Source organism: Nannobrachium achirus (genome assembly GCF_963921795.1).
Source record: "Nannobrachium achirus genome assembly, chromosome: 15".
NCBI lineage: Eukaryota > Metazoa > Chordata > Actinopteri > Myctophiformes > Myctophidae > Nannobrachium > Nannobrachium achirus.
The window spans coordinates 38,822,364-38,844,430 of NC_137822.1; the positions used below are offsets into that span (position 1 = coordinate 38,822,364).

The following is a 22,067-nucleotide window of genomic DNA, read 5'->3' on the forward strand; positions in this document are numbered from 1 at the left end:
CCAGCATGCTTTGCATACCAGGTGACCAACTTAAGTTTAAAACTACCCAATACTGAGTAAAACAATTTTACCCAGCAGCTGGGTAATGTATGAGCTGTACAAAACAACCCATTATACATACAATCACCATTATAATAACCCATAATGGGTAAACCATTTTTTACTCAGATTTTGGGTAGATGAATCTACCCAGCAGTTTTTAGTGTGTGTACAGTATAGATGGCTAATAAATAATGATAAAAAACTGAGCTAGTAAAAGCCGAACATGCCCCCCTAAATCATGGAAATTAATCAAGAAGAGTTATTTATTATAATGTTTATTCAAATACACATGGCATTCTAACAGGACAATTTACAAATGTACATTAGAGACAATATGTTGGGTCCAAAACCATGACTTTTAAAGGAAATTGTTCCAATGGAACATTTTGGTCCCCACCCAGAATCAATGGGGTGAATTTACAATAAAAAGAATACAAAATAAAAATAAATTGTCTTAGGAATGCGACAAATACAAAAAGTCGAGTCTCCATGGGGTGAGTAATCAATACTACTCCTTTAAACTTTCCACGCCTGTCTATTGGAATGTAGGCCAAATAAAATGGGCAGCTTACAGGTAGGGCTGTCACGATTATGACATTTTACAACGATTAATTGTCACTCAAATAATTGCGATTAACGATTTAATTGTGTTTTTGTCGCTGACAATTACTTTTCTGTGTGGCTGAAGTTGCACATGATATATATGCCACATAAAACCTAAATATACAAAGAAATGACTGACATATTTGACAACTTTATATTTTATATTTGAATATTGATAGTGGAAATAGCCAATCTACAAGCTCACCAGTGTGAGCTTGTAGATCTACTATTTCCACTATTTTTGAAATGTTTGAACATACAGTATATGAATATTTCAACATGTAAATGATTATGACAAAATAATTGCCATTAGACGAGTATGTAATAATTGTGACAGGTCTACTTACAGGTAGATGCGCCAGGAAAGGAATGGACGGATGAATGGATGGATGGACGGATGGATGGATGGACGGACGGACGGACGGACGGACGGACGGACGGACGGACGGACGGACGGACGGACGCACGGACGGACGGATGGACGCACAGACACTTTTAATGAGCCTCCATCGCTGCTAAAATAACAGGAGGAATAATAGACGAGACACACTATTTAATTTGCCCACAGTCTGCGATGACAATCCTGGCCTTGCAGGTGCCGCTCTTGGTGCCCTGCTTGTCCATGGCCTTGACCACGTCCATGCCTTCCAGCACGCTGCCAAACACCACATGCTTCCCATTCAGCCTGGAGAGGGATAACAGAAACTTCATTACAACACTGACACATACAGGGACGTGCAGAGAATGTAAGAGAGGCAGGGTCTGACATTTCTAAAAGGGGCTTTTGGTGAAAATATCGAAAATAGCTGACCTCCAAGCTCACAACGCGTCGCGCAGCTTGGAGGTCGGCTATTTTCGGTGCTTGATACCACACTGAACTAAGCATAATCAAGTCAATACTGGGGATGTGGAATACGGCGTGGATTTCTACACAGAGAGGGCAATTATTTCAACATAAGATATGCTTTATTCAAGTTCAGGAGAGTTTGGACAAGGCGATTTCTCTTGAATGCTGCCTTCAGGTATGGCATGGAAAGAGGGCATTTGCTTTTTCACCATAGTGAAAACTGCATTCATGGTCTAGAGAGGGCACTTTTTACAGACAGGTAAAAGGGCAGGGGCTCAAGCCCCCTTTGATGTCTAGGTATGCACGTGCCTGGACAGGGGAACCACTCTTAACAGAATAGGTTTGCTGCTCTGAGTGACATCACACTCTGGCTTCACTGTGATGTCACATATATGTCCCTTTTATGCCCATATATGGAGTTCCCTGATGTCATCAATATTAACCCTGCAAGACCCAAATTAATTTCTACTGGGCAAAAAAAAAAATCAGATGGTGTTGCAGGAGTCCTAATCACAGGAAAATGTAATGTTAAAAACATTTATCATGTTTTTGTAAGGTTTTATAGCCATAAATCATAAATCATGCTCTAATTTGCATTTTGGGGATATTTTTCACAATAATAACACATGTACATGTTCTAGACATTCTAATGATCACGAAAAAAAATATTACAGGCATTTTACTTCTGTTTTTGTGAGGAATAGCTTCAGTTAAAAAGTGAGATGTTCGTCCAGACTCTGGAATTTCAACTTTTCTGGGAGGTGTGAATGTCAGTCTCTGTGGGGGGTATTTATATGCAAATATCGTGGCCAATGGCATTGTAATACTAAACAATAGGATTTAATGGTGATGTTAATGTGAAAAAAGAACAGGAAAACTACTTATATATTTTTTTAAATTATTTAAAAAATGTTGCCAAAAAGCAACGCTGGGCCTTGTAGGGTTAAGCCCATATCTAACACGACTTCATGGGAATGCCCATATATGGAGGCCACATCGGCCACATGCCACACTAACGGCTGGTTCTACAGACAGGGATCTCCATTTATGGGCATAAAAGGGTATGTCAGATGTCATATACATCAAAGGACTTTGACATAACGAATAACTGAGTAAGCATGTTTGGACTCTCACAGCATATCGCCATATACAGTACATGGATCTCCATATATAGGCTGTATTGCGTGGCTGGTATCGTTCGGTTTCGTTCCCGCCCCATGGGCACTACATAAACTTTGCTTCATTAGAAAGATCTATTGATAGTTGCGACCGTAGGTCGCTACTTACTGTAGAAACCACCACAAAGTGTCAGTCCGTCCGTCAGTCAGTCTGTCTGTCTGTCACACCTCACACGTCACACTCTTGCCCTGCTCATATCTCCGCAACCGTTGCCCCGATCCATGCCAAATTTTGCACACACGTTCCTTACCTGCCAAACTACAACCTCCAAGGACCCCCGGAGCTCCAGGGACCCCCAGGTCCCTGGGGGACCCCCAGATGTAAAAAATGACCAAATGTGCTAAACTGACCAAATGACCACCCCAACGGGGCTGCTCACGGGGAATTCCCGGGGACCACCCACTCCTGGTGCTCCAGAACGGATGCAAAAGTGGTGGCGCCCCCAGTGGAGGACCCCCTACACTGCAGCTCACATAAAATGCCGTAACTCCGGATAGGAGCGACCGGGACAGCCGGGGCCGGTACCTATTCGTCCGCCTTGCCGGCGCGGAGACCCCACCCCTCATTTCTCACATGGCCCTCTTCTAGCGCCACCATGAGGCCGATTCTTGCAAAACACATTTTTGGACACTGCTCCTACAATTTTTGCCCTAAAATCACGCAAATCGGTACACAGTATGTCTACACTCATCCCATCAACATGAATCTCTCCCATATAGCGCCACCTCCAGGCCGATTTTTAAAAACACATTTTTGGACACTGCTCCTACAGATTTTGCCCTAAAATCACGAAAATCACTACACAGTATGTCTACACTCATGTCATCAACATGGATCAGGAAGATTTTGGCAAAACACATTTTTGCCCTATTTGTGGAGATAAGGGACCTACGGTCGCTTATCTCCCGATTAGGGAGCCTTACTGGTAAGTAAGAAACAAAAAGTTCTCCGCGTGTCACTTGCACAATCTTTGTCACCAGGCAGAAATGTGTTTAATGGGAATAACAAAGAAACGAAAATCTTGTGCTGCTGTTTTTGCTTGTAAAATTTGCTATATTGATTTTGGCAACACAAAATCTTTCTCAAATGTCATAAATACATCTACCTAACATCTGAAACAAGTATTGGTGCCTTAGTATACTCATATGCAAATTTAGATCATGTAATGTAGCAAATTTGTTGAAGGAAACGCTTCAATGTAAGTGATTGTCAGTGACTGTAATTTTGTTATAATGACAAGTAAACTTGGTGTCTATTTCATGGTTTCACATCAAGAGAAACTCAATGGGATACTTATCTTCATGATTGGGTGTGTCTGGATCTTTCATTTACATATTTCCAAGATAGACGCCACCCGAACATGAGCTTTACTATGACTTTTACAATGACAGCTGGCTGTTATGACAAAAGCAATATGAACACATTTTGGTCAGTTTTACCTCAGATTCTATCAAGAGTTGTGGGGATGATTGCGGAGAAAAATCTGAGAAAACGTATATACAGCTAAATGTATCTTAAAGATGACATTTTTAATTCATCACAATGCTGAACCACCTACTCCCAAGTGTTTCTTGTCAGCAAGCAAAGACAGACAGAAGTCCAGGTCTCCTGATCTCTGGGAAGTTGGAGATTCTAGAGACGTCATCATATGGCCTGGCTGAAGACCTTTTACTTGTGTGGCACCTACTGTAGGTAGAATAGCTTCCAACATCACAGTTGCTGAATTCTCAGATGCAGAAGCTGGTTTACCTGGATTTTCAGCATTCTGTGTAAACTTTCACCCACAGGCTAGCATTATTGGCTACCTTCCACTCATCCCAGCATCGCCAACTGATCCTTCTGTCCTCAGAAAAGAGATGAAACGACTCTTCACTACATAAGTACACCATTATCACCAAAATGAGTTTGGCAATGTAGTCCTGTTGCTGGGAGGCTTCCACCAAGCTCACAACTACTGAACATGAAGGCTATTTGCAAGATTATCAGGGATGCAGGGGCAGATGATCTGCTTGTTGCAGCAAGTCTTTGTCGAGAAGGAACTGTCAAGAAGATGTTTGTTGAAAAGACATAATACTACCAAACTTTACATGCCCTCAAAGTCCTGTTTGAAAAAGAGATAACTGGCAGAAGTTAGAAATGACGAGGCATCCAGAGATGGCAGTCCTAGGAGATCAGCTGATGCTTTTCAGGAATCATTCAATGGGCAATCAACTGCAGTCCTCTGGGCAAACTTCCTGGAGTGTCAGATATTCTCCAAAGGTTTATCTACTACGAGCGGGAAGGTGACTGGACAGGACATCTCTGCGAATCAGCTACCCTACCTCACTTTAGTAGGCCACAACAAGTACGGGCAGCAATCTTTACCTTTGTATTTGCCTTAGATGAAGAAATGACCGGAAACAGCTTCAGAGGTACATGAAGCACTGATGGCAGGTGTATTTGTTGGCTGACGAGCAGATGGCAGCCACAACAGTAGTGTTTCTTCTGACATGCTACTGGAACAGACATATAATGCTGATGCCAAGGAAGCAAGGGTTCTGGATGGCATTACACTCAGCCCTGTCTCTGCAGAGCTCAAGTCTATGCTCCACCTCCACCCCTCCAACCCACACCATGTCAGCAGTGGACACTAACCCATCTACAGTGACCACATCATCCTTGCTCAACATATCTACAGGACAGTGTGCTGATTCCACAATCAAGTGTTTTGCATGTTGTTCACTATAGTTGAAGACAAGCAAACCTGTACAGTATGTCTGCAAGACTGTCTTGTACTGATTTATTTCAGTGCCAGAACAGGTTGGAAACGGAGTGCCAGAACCGTGAGAATGTTTCAAAAGAAACAAGCTTTATGGGATGATGACTCTGATTAAGCAAGGGTCATTCATCACCATGCTGGCTTTTGGTGGAGATTTATGTCGAAATATCTTTTTTGCCACGGACATCTAAATGAGTGGACAATAATATCTACCAGAAACACATAGAAGAGCAAGCCCTGAATTACCATAACATGTGTGTAACTCTGAGAACCATTTGGTTCCATTTGTACAATCTCAGAGTTAAGGGCGTAGTAGTACTGGTTGGACTCCTAATATGCCAAAATGTCACAATGTCATAGATATTCTGAAGAAAACCTGTCGACTTCGAATTCATTAATTGGGTCTTATGATTAAAAACAAGACATTATAAGATATAAAATCAGCCACTGACATATTTTGTCCATAGTACAGACATATTGATGACCCCTGGATGAACGTGATAGGGATGAGTAATATACACACCATGTCAGCATGTAAAATTAGCTAAATACTTGTTTTATTTCAAGATTTGCTTATGTGCTTATGTGGGAGGAAAAAGCTTAACATTTGCTGTAATTTGTCACAGCACAGCCTTACGTTTACTTATGCTGCCAACATTTGTATGCGTTTTTGTTTTGGTTGGGGAGTAGTCTTGCGTAGCCAGACAACTATTCCACAATCTCCGAATGCTATATAGAGTCTGGAACGGCAGCTCCCGAACGGCGAGTATCGGAAGTAGCCAGTGCTGCACTGAACTGTAGTCCCATTGGAAACATAACAGAAACACAATAGCTCAGACAAAGTCATTCAAGCGGCCTATTCTTGTTATGGGTGTATAGTTTAAGAAAACGTTTGAAAACATCATGGAGGTATAACACCAGCAACACCAGAGAAAGACGAAATAACGCCCCCAGAAATATTGAAAGGAGACATAACGCTTAGTAGGACATGTTATTGCTACTGCACCAAGGGAGCGGTTGCATCACATCTGCTTTTTCTCGCACTCATCGTTTATATTTCCGTTTGCCAGACTGTATGACGGGAGCATTTGCCCAAATCGCGGAGGCAACAGTCTGGCCTCGCAAGACTAGTTGGGGGGTGTCTTGACAGATGTTGGGACACTCTGTGGTACTTAAATACATATTTTATACCTGACATGACCTTTTGTGCATTTATTATAGTCTTGTCCATTTTGGGATTTTTTCCAATTTAGGGGGGTGTGATAGCAGTTTGATTGATTTTCATCAATTTCTGGCCAAGGTACCTTTCATTACACAGTTGGCTGTGAGATGTGTTATGTATGAGACATAAGCTTTTAGCTAAATTTACTATGTGTATGTTTCATTTGTCTGGGTGCAAATCACATACTGTACATTGAGGTGTTTTCTTCAACAGATTTGCTATATTTCACAATCTAAATTCACATATGAGAATACAAAGGCACCAATACTTGTTTCAGATGTTAAGTAGATGCATTTATGACATTTGAGAAAGATTTTGTGTTGCCAAAATCAATATAGTACATTTTACAAGCAAAAACAGCAGCACAAGATTTTCGTTTTTTTGTTATTCACTTTTATATACAATTCTGGCTGGTGACAAAAGTTGTGCAGGTTTCGTGCGGAGAACTTTTAACCCAAAGTCCACAGGGGTATTGTCTATGCAAAAATGCATTGAATGAGTAGTGCCCAGACGTGGGAACGAAATTCATTTTCTAAGCACTTTTCCTTATAACGCAATACGGCCTAATATGGGTACCAGGGGTCTCCATATATGGGTAACTGGTCCGATATACATCACTGGCCAGATGGCAAAGAATTGGCACAACCGAGTCAAAATGCCTCAACTCTTACATTCCAAGTGCTTGTCAGCGTTGGGGGGTCCCCTGTTTTAATTTGATTATTTTGGGAGGTCATGGCCTGAAAAGGTTGAACCACTGGTCTATGCTCCACACAAATGTAATGGAACAAACTTCAGGACAGGAGGAAAATAGATGCATTGATTGGTCTCCATGGCCTCCAAATGTCCATTCTGTCCTCCACAACATGACCTTAGAATTCATTATTATGAGCTATAGAGATGAAGAGTTACATTGACAACCTAGAGTGTTATATAATCTATGTATATGGTGTATATTATCAGTTTTTTGGATATAGCTTTTTTTTCCTCTCGCTTTCGAGTAATATATAAATAGTTTATATAAATTCATACCATTTTGGTATAGGCAAAGACATCAAAGGACGGCGCTGATAAGTAACGTTCGGGTAGGATTAAATACGTTTTATGCTTCTTCCTACTCCTTTTTGACCAGGATTTTGTTTTGTTTTGTGACATTGCCAGTGAGGCTTGTTTTTGACATTTTTTATATGTTAAAAATAAAGACTTTCATTCATTCATTCACCTTCAAATGTCCATTTTGTCCTCCACAACAAGTAGCGACCCCTTTAAATGTCCATTCTCATCATAAAGATGTTAACAGATCAACGTATCAAATGTGTCTCCAAAATGTGAAAAAAGAAACGGATACTTAATTTGTGAAGACAGAGTTACCTGTGCCATACATAGATATATACAGTAGAAAGATACACCTGTAGATCCACACATGCATGCATGCACGCACACACACACACACACACACACACACACACACACACACACACACACACACACACACACACACACACACACACACACACACACACACACACACACACACACACACACACACACACACACACACACACACAGGCCATTGGGAAAAGCGGGACAACTCCCGAACGGCCGGTTCATTCCCGGCCGGTCCAGGCCGGCCATTAGGAAAAAAAATACAAATAAAATGTTGGCCTTTATTCCATTTTGGGGGTTGGGCGGCCAACAAAGTAAATCGTCACTGTCGGACAGAAACCTTGTATCTCCAAGTTTCAAATGTATACATTTTTTCGCAAAGCAAAGCCCTGCTTCATCATACAAGGCCGTTGCACAAAAGTAGTGAAAACAGCCGATCTACAAGCACACAACGCCTCGCGGTGCGAGGCGTTGTGTGCTTGTAGATCGGCTGTTTTCACTAGTTTAAATCATTTTTAAAATGATAAATACCAAACAAACGGTTTTGGACATACAAGGTTTCCACCCGACAACAACGAAATATAAATCATGTAACTGGCTTGTCACTTGTCATGATCTGAAATGGCAAATCTTTGAGTAGCAGCAGCGCTATAGAGAGAGATCTCTCTCTATAGCGCGCAATGAGGGCCTCTCCAACTCTTTTTCCCGGGCTGAATCAGGGGCCCAGCACGTCCCTGCACACACACACACACACACACACACACACACACACACACACTCTCTCTCTTTAAAACCAAATATTACTGGACAATCAACAGGCTCACAGACACACATTAGTATATCACTCCACGTATGAACAGTGAACAAGGAAAGACTGCTTTCATTAAATGCTAGTTGTTTTCAACCTGGTTGATGGGCTTCCCTGAATACATAACGTATCACAACACATATCGATGTCCCCATCAAACAATCAACAATTGAATCACAATGTATCAGCTTAAGGAAATGCATCTCAGGTTGAAATGCATCTCAGCTTTAGGCTATATATTTGTCGTTTAAGGAGGGTGTGTAATTGCTTAATATCACATTATAGAGGCTGCTCTAACAACACGTGTTACATGACAGCCTCCAGCACACTGGAAACGCCTTGTTGTTGTTGTTTTATTAATATCAAAATATATGGGCTTCTCACATTAAAAAGTAAATAAACATTTTTTTCAGTTATTTTATAAATGAATGTGTTTTTTTCCTTTTAACACACTTAATGTGCGCTGCCATTTGCAAATGTCTGCAAACAAAAAGAAAAAGAAAAAAAAAACATTCCCATTGAAATGCATTGGCACAGCTATTCAACCTACTGCCCGTGGGCATGTCTAATCAGCCCGTCATGGTCATACCAATCATTTATTTTTTTCTGTTTCAGTGTGGATAAATAATTTCCCCCCAAATCACCTACTCTAAGAAACCAGTTTTTGTCTATATTATTCCTCTATCTGCATGTCTCTCTGTAACCTTTCAGTGTCAGAGACAAGTTGTCTCTCTGCAGCTCCTGGGTGTTCAGGGTCAGTCTGCCCTCGTAGCCTCGCACCTCTATCACCGGACCATTCTCATCCAGGTAAATGCACTTAAACCATGAGTCCTCCTTAAACCAGATGATTGTCATGGAAACTGCGTTGGACTGAGGAGAGAGGTGACATTTTCTTTTTCTCTCACCTCAGAACATCCTTTCGCTGTCCATGGTGCTGATTTAGTTTCAACGTCCTGGACTGTGACATTTGTTTGTTTCATTGTTTCAAGAATTTATCAGAAGGTTGCTTAGGAAAAAGTCCCATATAACGTTGAAAGACAGATGGATAGAACCCAGTACTTTGCATAGGATAACATGACCAATAGCAGTCTTAGAAAATACAATTACAAAAAAATAGTGGATATTTACAGTGACAGACTCAGTGTTATATTGGCTGCAGTGCTGTGCAAATAAAGTGATGTTGTAGGCTACACTGTGGTGAAAGGGGCCCCTGTCCTTGTATGGGGGCCTCTGTAGGCTACACTGTGGTGAAAGGGGCCCCTGTCCTTGCATGGGGGCCTCTGTAGGCTACACTGTGGTGAAAGGGGCCCCTGTCCTTGCCTGGGGGCCTCTGGATTTTCAGCTACGTTGCTGAAGCAGATGACATGGGGGTGTCTGGGACTGTTATCGTGCTCTGCTGGATAATTCTGGTATTGCCCAGTAATATATAGCTCAAGGTTTCATGGTCTCTCCGCAGACACGGATGGCACAGCGGGATATACCGGGCCCGAATTCAAGACAGAGGATCGCTGTCGTTTGAAATGATCACCGATCAACCCCCCGGGCACGAGATCTGATCTGATGCAATATCTGCTTAATATGCGAGGGCCTTAACTGCTAGTTGGAACATGCATTGTTGTGCAAATGGTCTCATTTTGGTTAGAGACAATGGGGGCTCTGTGGTAACATGTTAATGTTATATGAGAGATACATAAAGTGGTTCCAGTGTAAATAAGCTGTAAAGCTTACTAGGATCTCCTTTTAGTTGATCTTGTACCATTGGTTTGTGCTGTCATGAAACTGTACCTTTTTTCTATTGCAAACTGCTAATAAACTCTTCAATCAATTAATCAATCAATGGTCTAATCCATAACAGGCTACTGATGTTAACCCCCTAACCCTAACCCAAATCTATTTGAGGAGTGCAGTGAGTGTCTTTCATGTGGTATGGTTTAAAATCCTCAGTGTTAAACTATAGGTGTGTATACTTATATTTGTAACCCAGAGCAGATCAGAGCAGTGCAGCTATTTTTTTGTTGTTGTAAAAGACAGACAACTAATGGCAGAACTACTCTACATGATATCAATTCTCTAGTAGTATACTACACTTGATTCTATTTGGGCTATTCCATACTGAAGTTTTGCTGTATTATAACTGTATCAGCGCTGTGTTCTACCTGTAATGCACGTATACAGCTTCTGCTGTCGGAAGACAAAAATATATATATATATATGAATAGCGTCTGACCTTTCAAAGTAGTGTATCTGATAGACATCATGCACTGGCGTATGCCCTGGCCACACGAATAGCCGTGGATCATAGATTATTGTATGCCCTCAAAAAAAGTCTAGAACACACCACTGAACTGTATACTGAATTTACCTTGCACCTTAGTTATTGTATAATTGTGTCTTGAAATATAAAACTGTAATTCGCAGCTATACATTATACAGTTTATACAGTACAGTTAATGAGCTGTGTTGACCTGAAAGGTTAACATGATGGGAACAGATTGAAAAAGAAATGTCCACAATGTGGAGTAAGTAAATAGAGACGTATTTTGTTTTGTACTAAGAAAATGCTATAATAAATATGATAACAGTGAGTTGTGGAATATCATTGCAACAATGTGGGTTTTTTGTTCTGAAGAGCAGACACAAGTGCTATCTTATTTGCATGTAAGTACAGGTGCCTAAACAATGTCCAAAAAATGTCAATGCATATGTTGGCATACAGTATTACAAGCATTTTATCAGATTCCTAAATATAAGATAGAAGTGATGTGTAAACAAATGTCATTTGGGGGAAACTACATTCTTGCAAAACTACTTTTGAGAGGTGATGGCTCACATTTTAGGTCAGAGAAGACCCCACTGCTGTCAGCTGGTCCTTGGTGAGAATGAATGAGGTCCACACTTGAACCCTAGCAGCCCTGTTATGTGGTGATTCTATAGTGTAAATTGCCATTCTACAAGCTCACAACACATCGCAACATGTGATCTTGCAGATCAGTAATTTACGTGAGTTCGCCCATTAAAGGGCCGCTGGGGTTCAAATGCAGAGAGCCTTGAGTTGTGGTGATAGTGTACACTGAAAACAAGATGGGGAGGGGGACTTCAGTCAGCAAAATATATTTGATTTTAGTGGGTAACCACTTCAACCCTTTACCTTTTGGAAGGGGAGGGGAGTGTGTAGATCCGTGTAGAATAGGGATTCATTAGAATTCGTGTCCCTTCCTTGAAATGTAGTGGAGTCAAAAGTACTTTTAGTAATTTATTTTATTTTAGAGGTATTAAAAGCTGTTCTACTTCTAACTTAACAAACGTGTCTCTGAAATGTGAACAAAGAAACTGACACTTTATTCATGAGGACTGAGTTACATGTGACACAGACACGCACGCACGCACGCACGCAGGAAGGCTTAAAGGAGTATTTCACCCCCAAAATGACTTATTTTCTATTGATTACTCACGCCATGGAGACTTGAATTCATGGATATTATTTTGGTATTTGTCGCATTCCTAAGACAAAAGTCTATTGTCTTAGGAACTAAACTAAAAATATTATTGAACTCAAGTCTCCACGGTTTGAGTAATCAATAGAAAAAAGTTGTTTTCCTCCTTTAAGGAAATGCATCTCAGGTTCATAATATTATATAACTGGACAAAGCTTTGTGTGTGGTTTTATTCAGAAGGAGGGTGTGTATGCCTTTGCCTCTTTTGTGATGAATCCATTTCTCTAAATTTCCATTGTCATCATGAAGATATTTACAACCTTATCCAGATCAACGTATCAAATGTGTCTTCAAAATGTGAACAAAGAAACTGACACTTAATTCTTCAGAGTTACATATTGTGGCATACACAGATACGTAGATACCGTAGATGGCGTAGAAAGATAGATCAATGCGCGCACGCATGCACGCACATGAGCTTTTAGATATTGTTAGGAATTTTTCTGTGGAACCGAGTCAAAATGCCTCAACACCTACATTTTAATTATATATGTTAGTTTATATTTGGAAATGTGGTGTTGGGATGAAGTGCAGCTGGGAACTCAATGCTTTGTATTAGCCTATTAATTATTGTTCATTGATACTGCTGCCCACAGCAGTATCTGGATGCATTGGTCCTGTTTTAACCCCCCAAAACCCTAATAATTTACCTTAAAAAAATGAAAATAATCCAGATATTTCCCAAAGGGCGTGCGCAGGAGTACCCCCCTGGGCCCACCCTGAAGTTGCCAGGCCCACCCTATTGCCCTGACACACACACACACACACACACACACACACACACACACACACACACACACACACACACACACACACACACACACACACACACACACACACACACACACACACACACACACACACACACACACACACACACACACACACACACACACACACACACACACACACACACACACACACGCGCGCGCACACAGTATAAGGCCTGTCTGTGCTCTCTTTAAAACCAAATATTACTGGACATTCAACAGGCTCACAGACACACATTAGTATATCACTCCTCGTATGAAGAGTGAACAAGGAAAGACTGCTTTCATTAAATGCCAGTTGTTTTCAACCTGGTTGATGAGTTTCCCTGAATACATAAGGTATCGCAACACATATCCATGTCCCCATTAAACAATCAACAATTGTATCACAATGTATCAGCTTAAGGAAATGCATCTCAGGTTCATACATTTCCTATAGCAAGTACACAGCTTTAGGCTATTTGCATGTTGTTCAATTCAGAAGGAGGGTGCGTAATTGCGTAATATCACATTATAGAGGCTGCTCTACCAACACGTGTTACACAACAGCCTCCAGCACACTGGAAACGCCTTGTTCCTTTTGGGGTCGGTGAGTGTATATAAGATGGCTGCAGGCTGTATCAACATTCACTGCGTTTCAGGATGAGGGCTTGCCGTGTCTTGCTGTTTGTACTCTTCTGTGTGTGTGAGGTTGGCACTGCAGGAGCCCATTTTCAGTTCCGTCTTGACCGACACGATGACCACGAAACAGAGTTGGAGATGAGCATTGGCCTTCACGACGACCACGAAACAGAGTTGGAGATGAGCATTGGCCATCATGATGACCACAAAACAGAGTTGGAGATGAGCATTGGCCATCATGACGATCACAACACCGAGTTGGAGCTGAGCATCGGCCATCCCGACACCGAGTTGAATCTGACAATCAGCCATCAAGACGAAAACGACACAGGTGAGGATGGTTGACAATACTTCCCCACGAGAAACAAATGACAATATTTCTAAATGTATGTGCCCTTATATAAAATGCCATGACCACCCATCTGAATGTAAAAAAAAAAGTCTTTTATGAGTTACTTTCAAAAGCAGTTCCTGCAGAAACTGCGTGGGCTCGCTCGAAGCTGCCGCAAATTGTATGATGTAATAGTAGAAAATGTATTTAAGTGCAAGGTTGTTAAGTAAATAAGTCTATATGTCTATATTAAAAATAGTATAAAGTAATATAGTATAAATAGTATAAAAAGTTCAAATGGAATTCTACTTAAAGTATCACAAGTAAAAGTACTCTTTAATAATTGAAATTTACTCATTGTGAACTAAAAATCTATCTGAGTAAAAGTGCTCAAAATAACAAAGAGAAAAGTACTCAAAATACTAATAAGTAAAAGGTAAAGTATTGCAAGTAAAAGTACTCATTAAGAATTGAAAAGTGCTTATTATGAAATGAAAATCTATTTGATTGAAAGTAATAAACATAGCAAACATTACAAGTACTCAAAATACAAAGAGTAAAAAAGATATCTTTAAAGTATCAAAGTAAAAGTACTCATTGTGAATCGAAATGTGCTCACTATGAACTAAAAATCTATTTGATTGAAAGTACTCAAAATAGCAAAGAGTAAAAGTACTCAAAATACAAAGGGTAAAAAGGTATCATTAAAGTATCAAAAGTAAAAGTACTCATTGTGAAATAAGAATCTATTGGAGTAAAAGTACTCAAAATAAAAAGCTAATATTTGAATTTAAATATGTTAATAAGCCTATTTGTAATGTAGGGAAAATAGCCGATCTACAAACTACAGAACCCTCTCAGAAGCACAGGACATTTCCCATTGGCTGGCTGACAGGTTTCCAGGTAAATCTTAATATAAATGCAAAACATGGAGAGTGTTCATGTGTGACTGATGGCTATACTTGTAAGACATCACCCTTTTGAACCAACAGGCAGGAGTGCAGCAAGTTCTATTTCCGAATGGGGGGCGGATGATTTTTAAGTGGCCATGTATTGCTAAAAAGACTTAAAAAAAAAAAAAAAAAAAAACCTATATAGAAGTCTAGTGCTGTCACTGTGATGGCATGGCATGGCATGATGGATAGGCTCATGGACTCGAGACTGGGGTTTGATTCTCACTCAAGGCAGTGATGTTTAAATCATGTTCCTGTGCAAAGGTATGCCGGAGTAACGAGGCTTCAAACATTTGAGTTAATTTGTCCATTTGAAGGTTAAATCCTATTGAATCTCTATGGGATGTAGAAAAAGTTAAATATTTCCAAAAATATGAAATATTTTAAAAAGAAAAATACAAGCAATCATCGCTGTCGAAAGCTGAACATGTTGAAGTTTGAACGATGTTTCTAGCACAAAGTGTGTTGAAGTAGTAGGAGGACAAAGAAAATGTACGGAAAGGGTATAACAATAGTGGACTCGCTGATGCGAGCCCACAAATATAAATTGGGGTACAACAAGGTGGACTCGCCTTCAGCCATTGCATTGCATGGCAGGCACACTTAATGATGAACGCTATGCTATGCTGCAGTGCTGGCTAATGTACTGTTTGGGCTAGTGGCTAATGGCTATGGTGAACCAGAACCAGTTGTTTCCTAACACTGGGGTCGGGACTGATGCGGCGGGCACATTGTAAGCTTGTAGATCTGCTATTTTCACTTGTTTGGTACAGGGTACCCTAACGTTTAATGTCTCTTGGTTCACGGGCTAAAAAGTTTGGGAACCATCATGCTTGCTGTTGTAGACAGTGGTGTAAAGTAACTAAGTAGATTAACTGAAAAGCTCTGGGAAATGAATGATTTTATGAAACTGGCACTTGTTGTCTGACTGTTGGTACCAAGAAATCCAGACTATATATTTTGCTGGATGGTGCATGTGGAGATGCAAGGGAAAGCCCGATTGTGTTACATTTAGCTAAAAAATAGACTGCGGAAACCCGAATAAAACACGATCAAAACCGCATAAAACCGCTAATCTTCGGCCCACCACCTCCTACTGTAAATTAGTTCCCGCGGCTATGAACACTGACAAAACACATAAAAGGAATCGCAACCATGAAGCTAGGCATTAGACGCTCTTACCCAGAGCGACTTATAATAAGCAAATTAAACACATGCAGAGAGAAGCAGGGACCCCCACTACATATTGGATTAATATTAAATGTTTGTATTCTGACATTTAACCACTTAAAGCCTCAATACTTTGAAAGCCTGTTCTCTGGCTCTATACTTTTTCCTCCCTGTGCACCATACCTTTTTGCTGAGAATAGCTAATCTACAAGCTCACACACATCGCAGACATCCCCTGAGTCCAGCAGCACTCACCAGTCAGTCTTGCCGGTGCAGATGAAGAACTGGGAGGAGTTGGTGTTGGGCCCAGCGTTGGCCATGGACAGAGTGCCCATGCCCTTGTGCTTCAGCTGGAAGTTCTCGTCCGCAAACATCTCACCATAGATGGACTCCCCTCCACTCCCATCGTGGTTGGTGAAGTCCCCACCCTGGAGAGGCGCGCACACACACACGCACACACGCACACGCACACACACACACACACACACACACACACACACACACACACACACACACACACACACACACACACACACACACACAAAATAAAATTAGCAACTAGATCTACAAGCTCGAGAAGCGTTGCTTTGTGCCGCGTTTCAAGCTTGTGGATCTGCTACTTTTGTGTGACGCTCTAGTATGATCGAGTAGGACGAAAAAGTGAAAATATGGAGATAACAGGTTTCTCCCTGACAACGATGTACAGTATAGAATAATATAAATAAATATATTATGTATTTTTGTACATTTAGGTCCTGGGCAGACAGACACCACATTGATCTTTTGGGTCTCGGCTGAAAAGGTTTGGGAACCAATTGCTATAGTCACTATAGCACCACTGCAGTATACCATCTTATTACTTTAAGCTTCTAAAAAGCTCATTGGACATGACACACCTGACACATAAACTTTGGGATGACACAATGAAAGAAAGCCTTTACAACAGGGGTAGGCAACCTTAGGCACGGGTGCCAACATTGGCACAGAGGAGGGTGATCACCGGCACACTGGCAGAAGTGTGAGAGAGAGGATTATATATATACACGTCACGGTTTGTTAGAGAAACAGGACGGTCGAGAAACGGAGCACTCGTGGTGCCGCACGGGGCGGAGCAAGCGGTCGCCCACAACAACGTCCTCCCGGCGGAGCCGCTCGATTGTCCACGACATTGCAGGCCAGCGGACCTTGGTCCTGCTCTTCGCCCCCGAGCGCCGCAGGCACGAGTGGCCGCGAAGAGCGGGCCAGCGGAGCGCCGCGCGAGTTACGAAGCCGTGGTGAATGCAATCGTTATATTTAGCCCCACGATAAACGCCCTGTCCAAGTGACTACAATGGAGCTAATGGCTAAGCTAGGCTAGGCTAGGCTAGGCTAGGCTAGGCTAGTAAATAAAGAAAGAGAGTCGCAAACGAGTGACGTCAGCGCCTTCACTATTGAATGGCTGCGTCGCCATCTGGTGGTGATTAGTGTGTGGTGAACGACAAAACAAGCGCTCTTACAATGAACGTCCTGAGTTACCCAAACATACTGTAACATATATATATATATATATAAATATATATATATATATATATATATATATATATATATATATATATATATATTAGGGCATTCACCAAATATTTGAATATTCGAACATTCGAATATCAAAGTCACTATACGACGTTGTTCACCAAAGTAGAATATTCGCTTATTTTTATTTTATTGTTTTCTCTTTAAAGAATATATAGTTTATAAAGCTTGGCTAGATGGGAAGTCATATAATAATGAGTTGTCAATGCCCTTGGTGGATGAATTTGTTAATGCACTATACCAGGGGTTCTCAAACCTTTTTAGGCCATGACCCCCAAAATAAACATATTTGAACTGGGGACCCCCACCCTGACAAGCACTTGGAATTGTAGGTATTACATTTAATGTGACTCTGTTCCACAGATAAATATTGTGAACATAGCTGATCTACATGCTACATGCTACATGTAGATCGGCTATTTTCACAATGTTCGCCTCTTGCTTATTTAATATTTGTCGAATATTTGACTATTCGAATACTTTGAGGTTGAATAATTCGAAATACTAAAAATCACTATTCGTGAATGCCCTAATATATATATATATATATATATTATATATGGTCAATTAAATGAAGTTAGCTCATTTATCAGCTAATTAAATCTTGCACAAAATTCTGCATTCATTAAAACTCTGACCTTTGACTAGGGAGGGAGTCGGGGAGATAGGTGGTTTATTGCTCTGAGTCTAATGAACAATGTCCTGCCAGTCAAAATATTTGGCATAAATCTGTCTTTAAACGTGGTCAATTAAATGAAGTTAGCTAATTTATAGAAAATTACATCTTGCTCAAAATTCTACATTCATTAAAACTCTGAACTCTGACTGGGGAGGGAAGATAGGTGGATTATTGGCTCTGGGCCTAATGATCGTTATGTCCTGCCAATCAAAATAATTATGTCAACATATTTGTCATTAAAATGTATGTTGACATGGCACACTGACACTCTAGAAAATAAAAACATGGCACTTCATTTGAAAAAGGTTGCTGACCCCTGCTTTACACCCACCTGACACATAAACTTTGGGATGACACGGTGAAAGCTTGAGCCCTTGTAGCCGAAACCCTTCTCTCCGGTGCACAAGGCACGGAAATTCTCTGTAAAATAAAACAAGGTGTTAGTCATCATTCAGCCTTTGCCTGTACAATGACCAGCTGTACTGTACAGTACATATCTTGGGGCTGCTCCACCAAAGAGACAGAGGATCAGTCTTTGGCTCCTAAAAGATAACGTGATGAAAATATAACAGACTGATCCAACAGACCAAAGAGTTGTTCCAAACAAGTTTAAGAAGTAATGAAATGTGGATCTAAAAGCGTTGTGAGCTTGTAGAGCTGCTATTTTCACTAGTTTGGGTCCCCCGCAATTTCTCTTTTGGGTCTCGAGCTAAACGTTTGGGAAACACTGCTATACAGATCAATCTAAAAAAAAAATAGAATATTGTGTAAAAGTAAATTCTCTTGAAACTTTCATACCGTATGTTGTAGATATACATTGCACATTCAATGAATTTTTCAAAACGTTCTTTTTGCTAAGATTTTGTATTGTTATGGGATACAGCTCATGAATATCAAAAGTCGTATTTCAAAATATTACAATATTACACAAGACCACTCAAAACAAGGTTTTATAATAGAGAAATGTCAGAGTTTGATGTCCAATGGGAAGTTTCCGCAGTTAGTTATGATTTGGGCTGCTAGGGAACCAGCATGCTTTTTTTTTTACACAATATTCTAATTTTCTCAGATTGTAGACTCTTTAATCATGGGACCATAGTGTTCTTCTCTCAAACTAAATCTTTACAACTTTTCTAAAAAATAAAAATAAAATAAACTTTTCTAAAAAATAAAATAAAAGATATAGCAGATCTGAGATTAGGGGCTTAAAGGAGTAGTTTCTATTGATTACTCATCCCATGGAGACTTCTTTTTGTTTGTTTGTTTGTTGCATTCACAAAAAAAAAGTATTATAGTAAATGTACCCCGATTGATTACGGATGGGGACCCAAATGCATCCGGAATCAAAGGGGGTACATTTGGTGTAATCAAAGTATTATCTTGAGACAAAAAACTAAAAATATTATTGAACTCAAGTCTCCATCGGATGAGTAATCAATAGAAAAAAAGTTTTTTGGGGTGTGAACTACTCCTTTGAGTGCTTAATCATTATTATACATACTATAGCCTACCTGCAGTTTTCGGAACCACATCGGCCCGGAGCTTGAAATAAAACAACAACAGTAGATGAGGATATGGGGAGTGAGTGTAGTGAGCTATACATTTTTTTCTCCGTAAGGTAAAATGTTTTTCCAGTCAGTCCTTTCTCACAATGGCAGCAGGCAGCAACACAGGTAAAGAACACAATCAACCCCCAAACAGATGCAACTGTATATTGTTTTAACTTTTGACAATGTGGAATGAAGATTTCTTCAAAAACAAAATAAAAGCTCTTAACCCATACATGGGCAACTGGTGGCCCGGGGGCCACATGCGGCCTCCACCTTCACTTAATGCGGCCCTCAGCAGGTTAATATCAGAACACTGATATATTATTGATTTCAGCTGTTTCAATCCAGACATGCAAACATGACCCGCTTTAATTACTTCAGTCTACATGTATCTTAATGACTAGTACTAGTCTTTTCTATGCAATGTATTCGTATTTAACTTAACATAAAGTTGACATAAGAACATATAAGAGCATTTGAAATAAAATTAAAATGTGACTTTTCAGGATTCCAATTCAAAAATAGCAAATAAATAATTTGGGTTACAATTCAAAATTTGCATCAGATCAACAGCTCAAAAACGCGTCAGTGTTTCGAGCTTGTCTGCCATTTTTTAAACACAAAAATTTAAATATTTGAGATAAGGGTTAGGGTTAGGGTTCTCCCCTACAGAAACAACATACAAACACACGCGTGCATGTACATGCACACACACACACACACACACTTTAAATGCTTTATTTATGTCCACATAGGTACATAGTTTGCATGGACATAAATACTACACACGCACGCACGCACGCACGCAACACACACACACACACACACACACACACACACACACACACACACACACACACACACACACACACACACACACACACACACACACACACACACACACACACACACACACACACACACACACACACGTTACAGTAAATCCACTACAAAAGAATAAGCCAACATTCATTCTTACCTCCATCACAATCCTACCAGCGTTTGCGCCGTCGATGGTGATGTCAAAGAACACCGTGGGATTTGCCATGGCTGCGGACAGAAATGATGCTGGTCTGGACTGTGAAGACAGAATGATGTTACTGCCACAGAACGCTCTGCTGAGAGCGCTTTGCTGACGTCATGCATCATTCACAGCATCATCATGTCTAATTCAGTGGCTCCCAACCTTGACACTAGCTGACATCCCCCCCCACACACATGCATGTCATGCACACGCACGCACGCGCACACAAAACATAATCTCACTCTCCGATCTTATTATAGCAGTAAAAAGAGGTCAAAGCACAGAATAATCACAATGACAAGGTTGTACCTACAAAATGAGTGGGACACAAATTAATAATAATAATACATTAATTCATTTAAGGCCAACTTTTAAAAGGAACTCAAGAATTGCTGTTTTGTATGAAATTCAGTAGCACAGGGTACATATTTAACAGGCGTGTTATAACCATCTTTAAAAAGCATCAGGAATCATTCAAATTAAAATCATATGCTACGCTAACTAAATCAGCTGTTTTTTGTTAGTTTTTTTGGGGGGACGGCTTTTATGCCTTCATTGATAGGACAGTAGGCTATAGGTTGACAGGAATTGGAGCCAAGGTGCCTGCCTGGACCACTGCACCAGCAGTCCAAAACAAAAAGCAAGCACTCTATGCTTAAAGTTCTATGTTTTAAACATGTCTATGGAGTGTTTGTGCAATAACAGGGTTATGTGCATCCAGTTCTTATTAAAAAGGTGTGATACAAACACATTCCCATCAGGAGAGTGTACCCATGTATCACCTTCAATGTTTATAGTGTCCCAGTTCCAATTGTGTCCACTCCTTTTTTGTTGTCGTTTCATCACATACAATGTCACCTGTTTATCCTACAGTATATCCTGTGAGTCCTCTCTCCTGATTGGATACAATCGGTATCCCCACCTGAAAACATGTTCTCTGTTTACTAAAAGATCTGGAGAGACAGGGAGACTCCTGTTTCTGTGACATAATTGTAAGGTGCTGTAAAGTAAGATCTAGGATGAAAACGTTATTTACAGGGGTTCCCTGAGCCAAAAATGTTAGA

General features: G+C 40.5%; 1 protein-coding gene across 1 annotated transcript; it reads right to left on the reverse strand.

The window, feature by feature from the left end:
• Positions 1-1,194: 1,194 nt before the first annotated feature.
• ppiab (peptidylprolyl isomerase Ab (cyclophilin A)) lies at positions 1,195-21,027 on the reverse strand (the record flags this gene model as incomplete). Its single annotated transcript, XM_080743264.1, has 5 exons — positions 1,195-1,330; positions 16,437-16,609; positions 18,761-18,849; positions 19,941-19,971; positions 20,959-21,027. The coding sequence occupies 5 exons, from the start codon at positions 21,025-21,027 to the stop codon at positions 1,195-1,197; spliced, it is 498 nt and encodes a 165-aa protein (XP_080599390.1).
• Between the last annotated feature and the right edge of the window lie 1,040 nt (positions 21,028-22,067).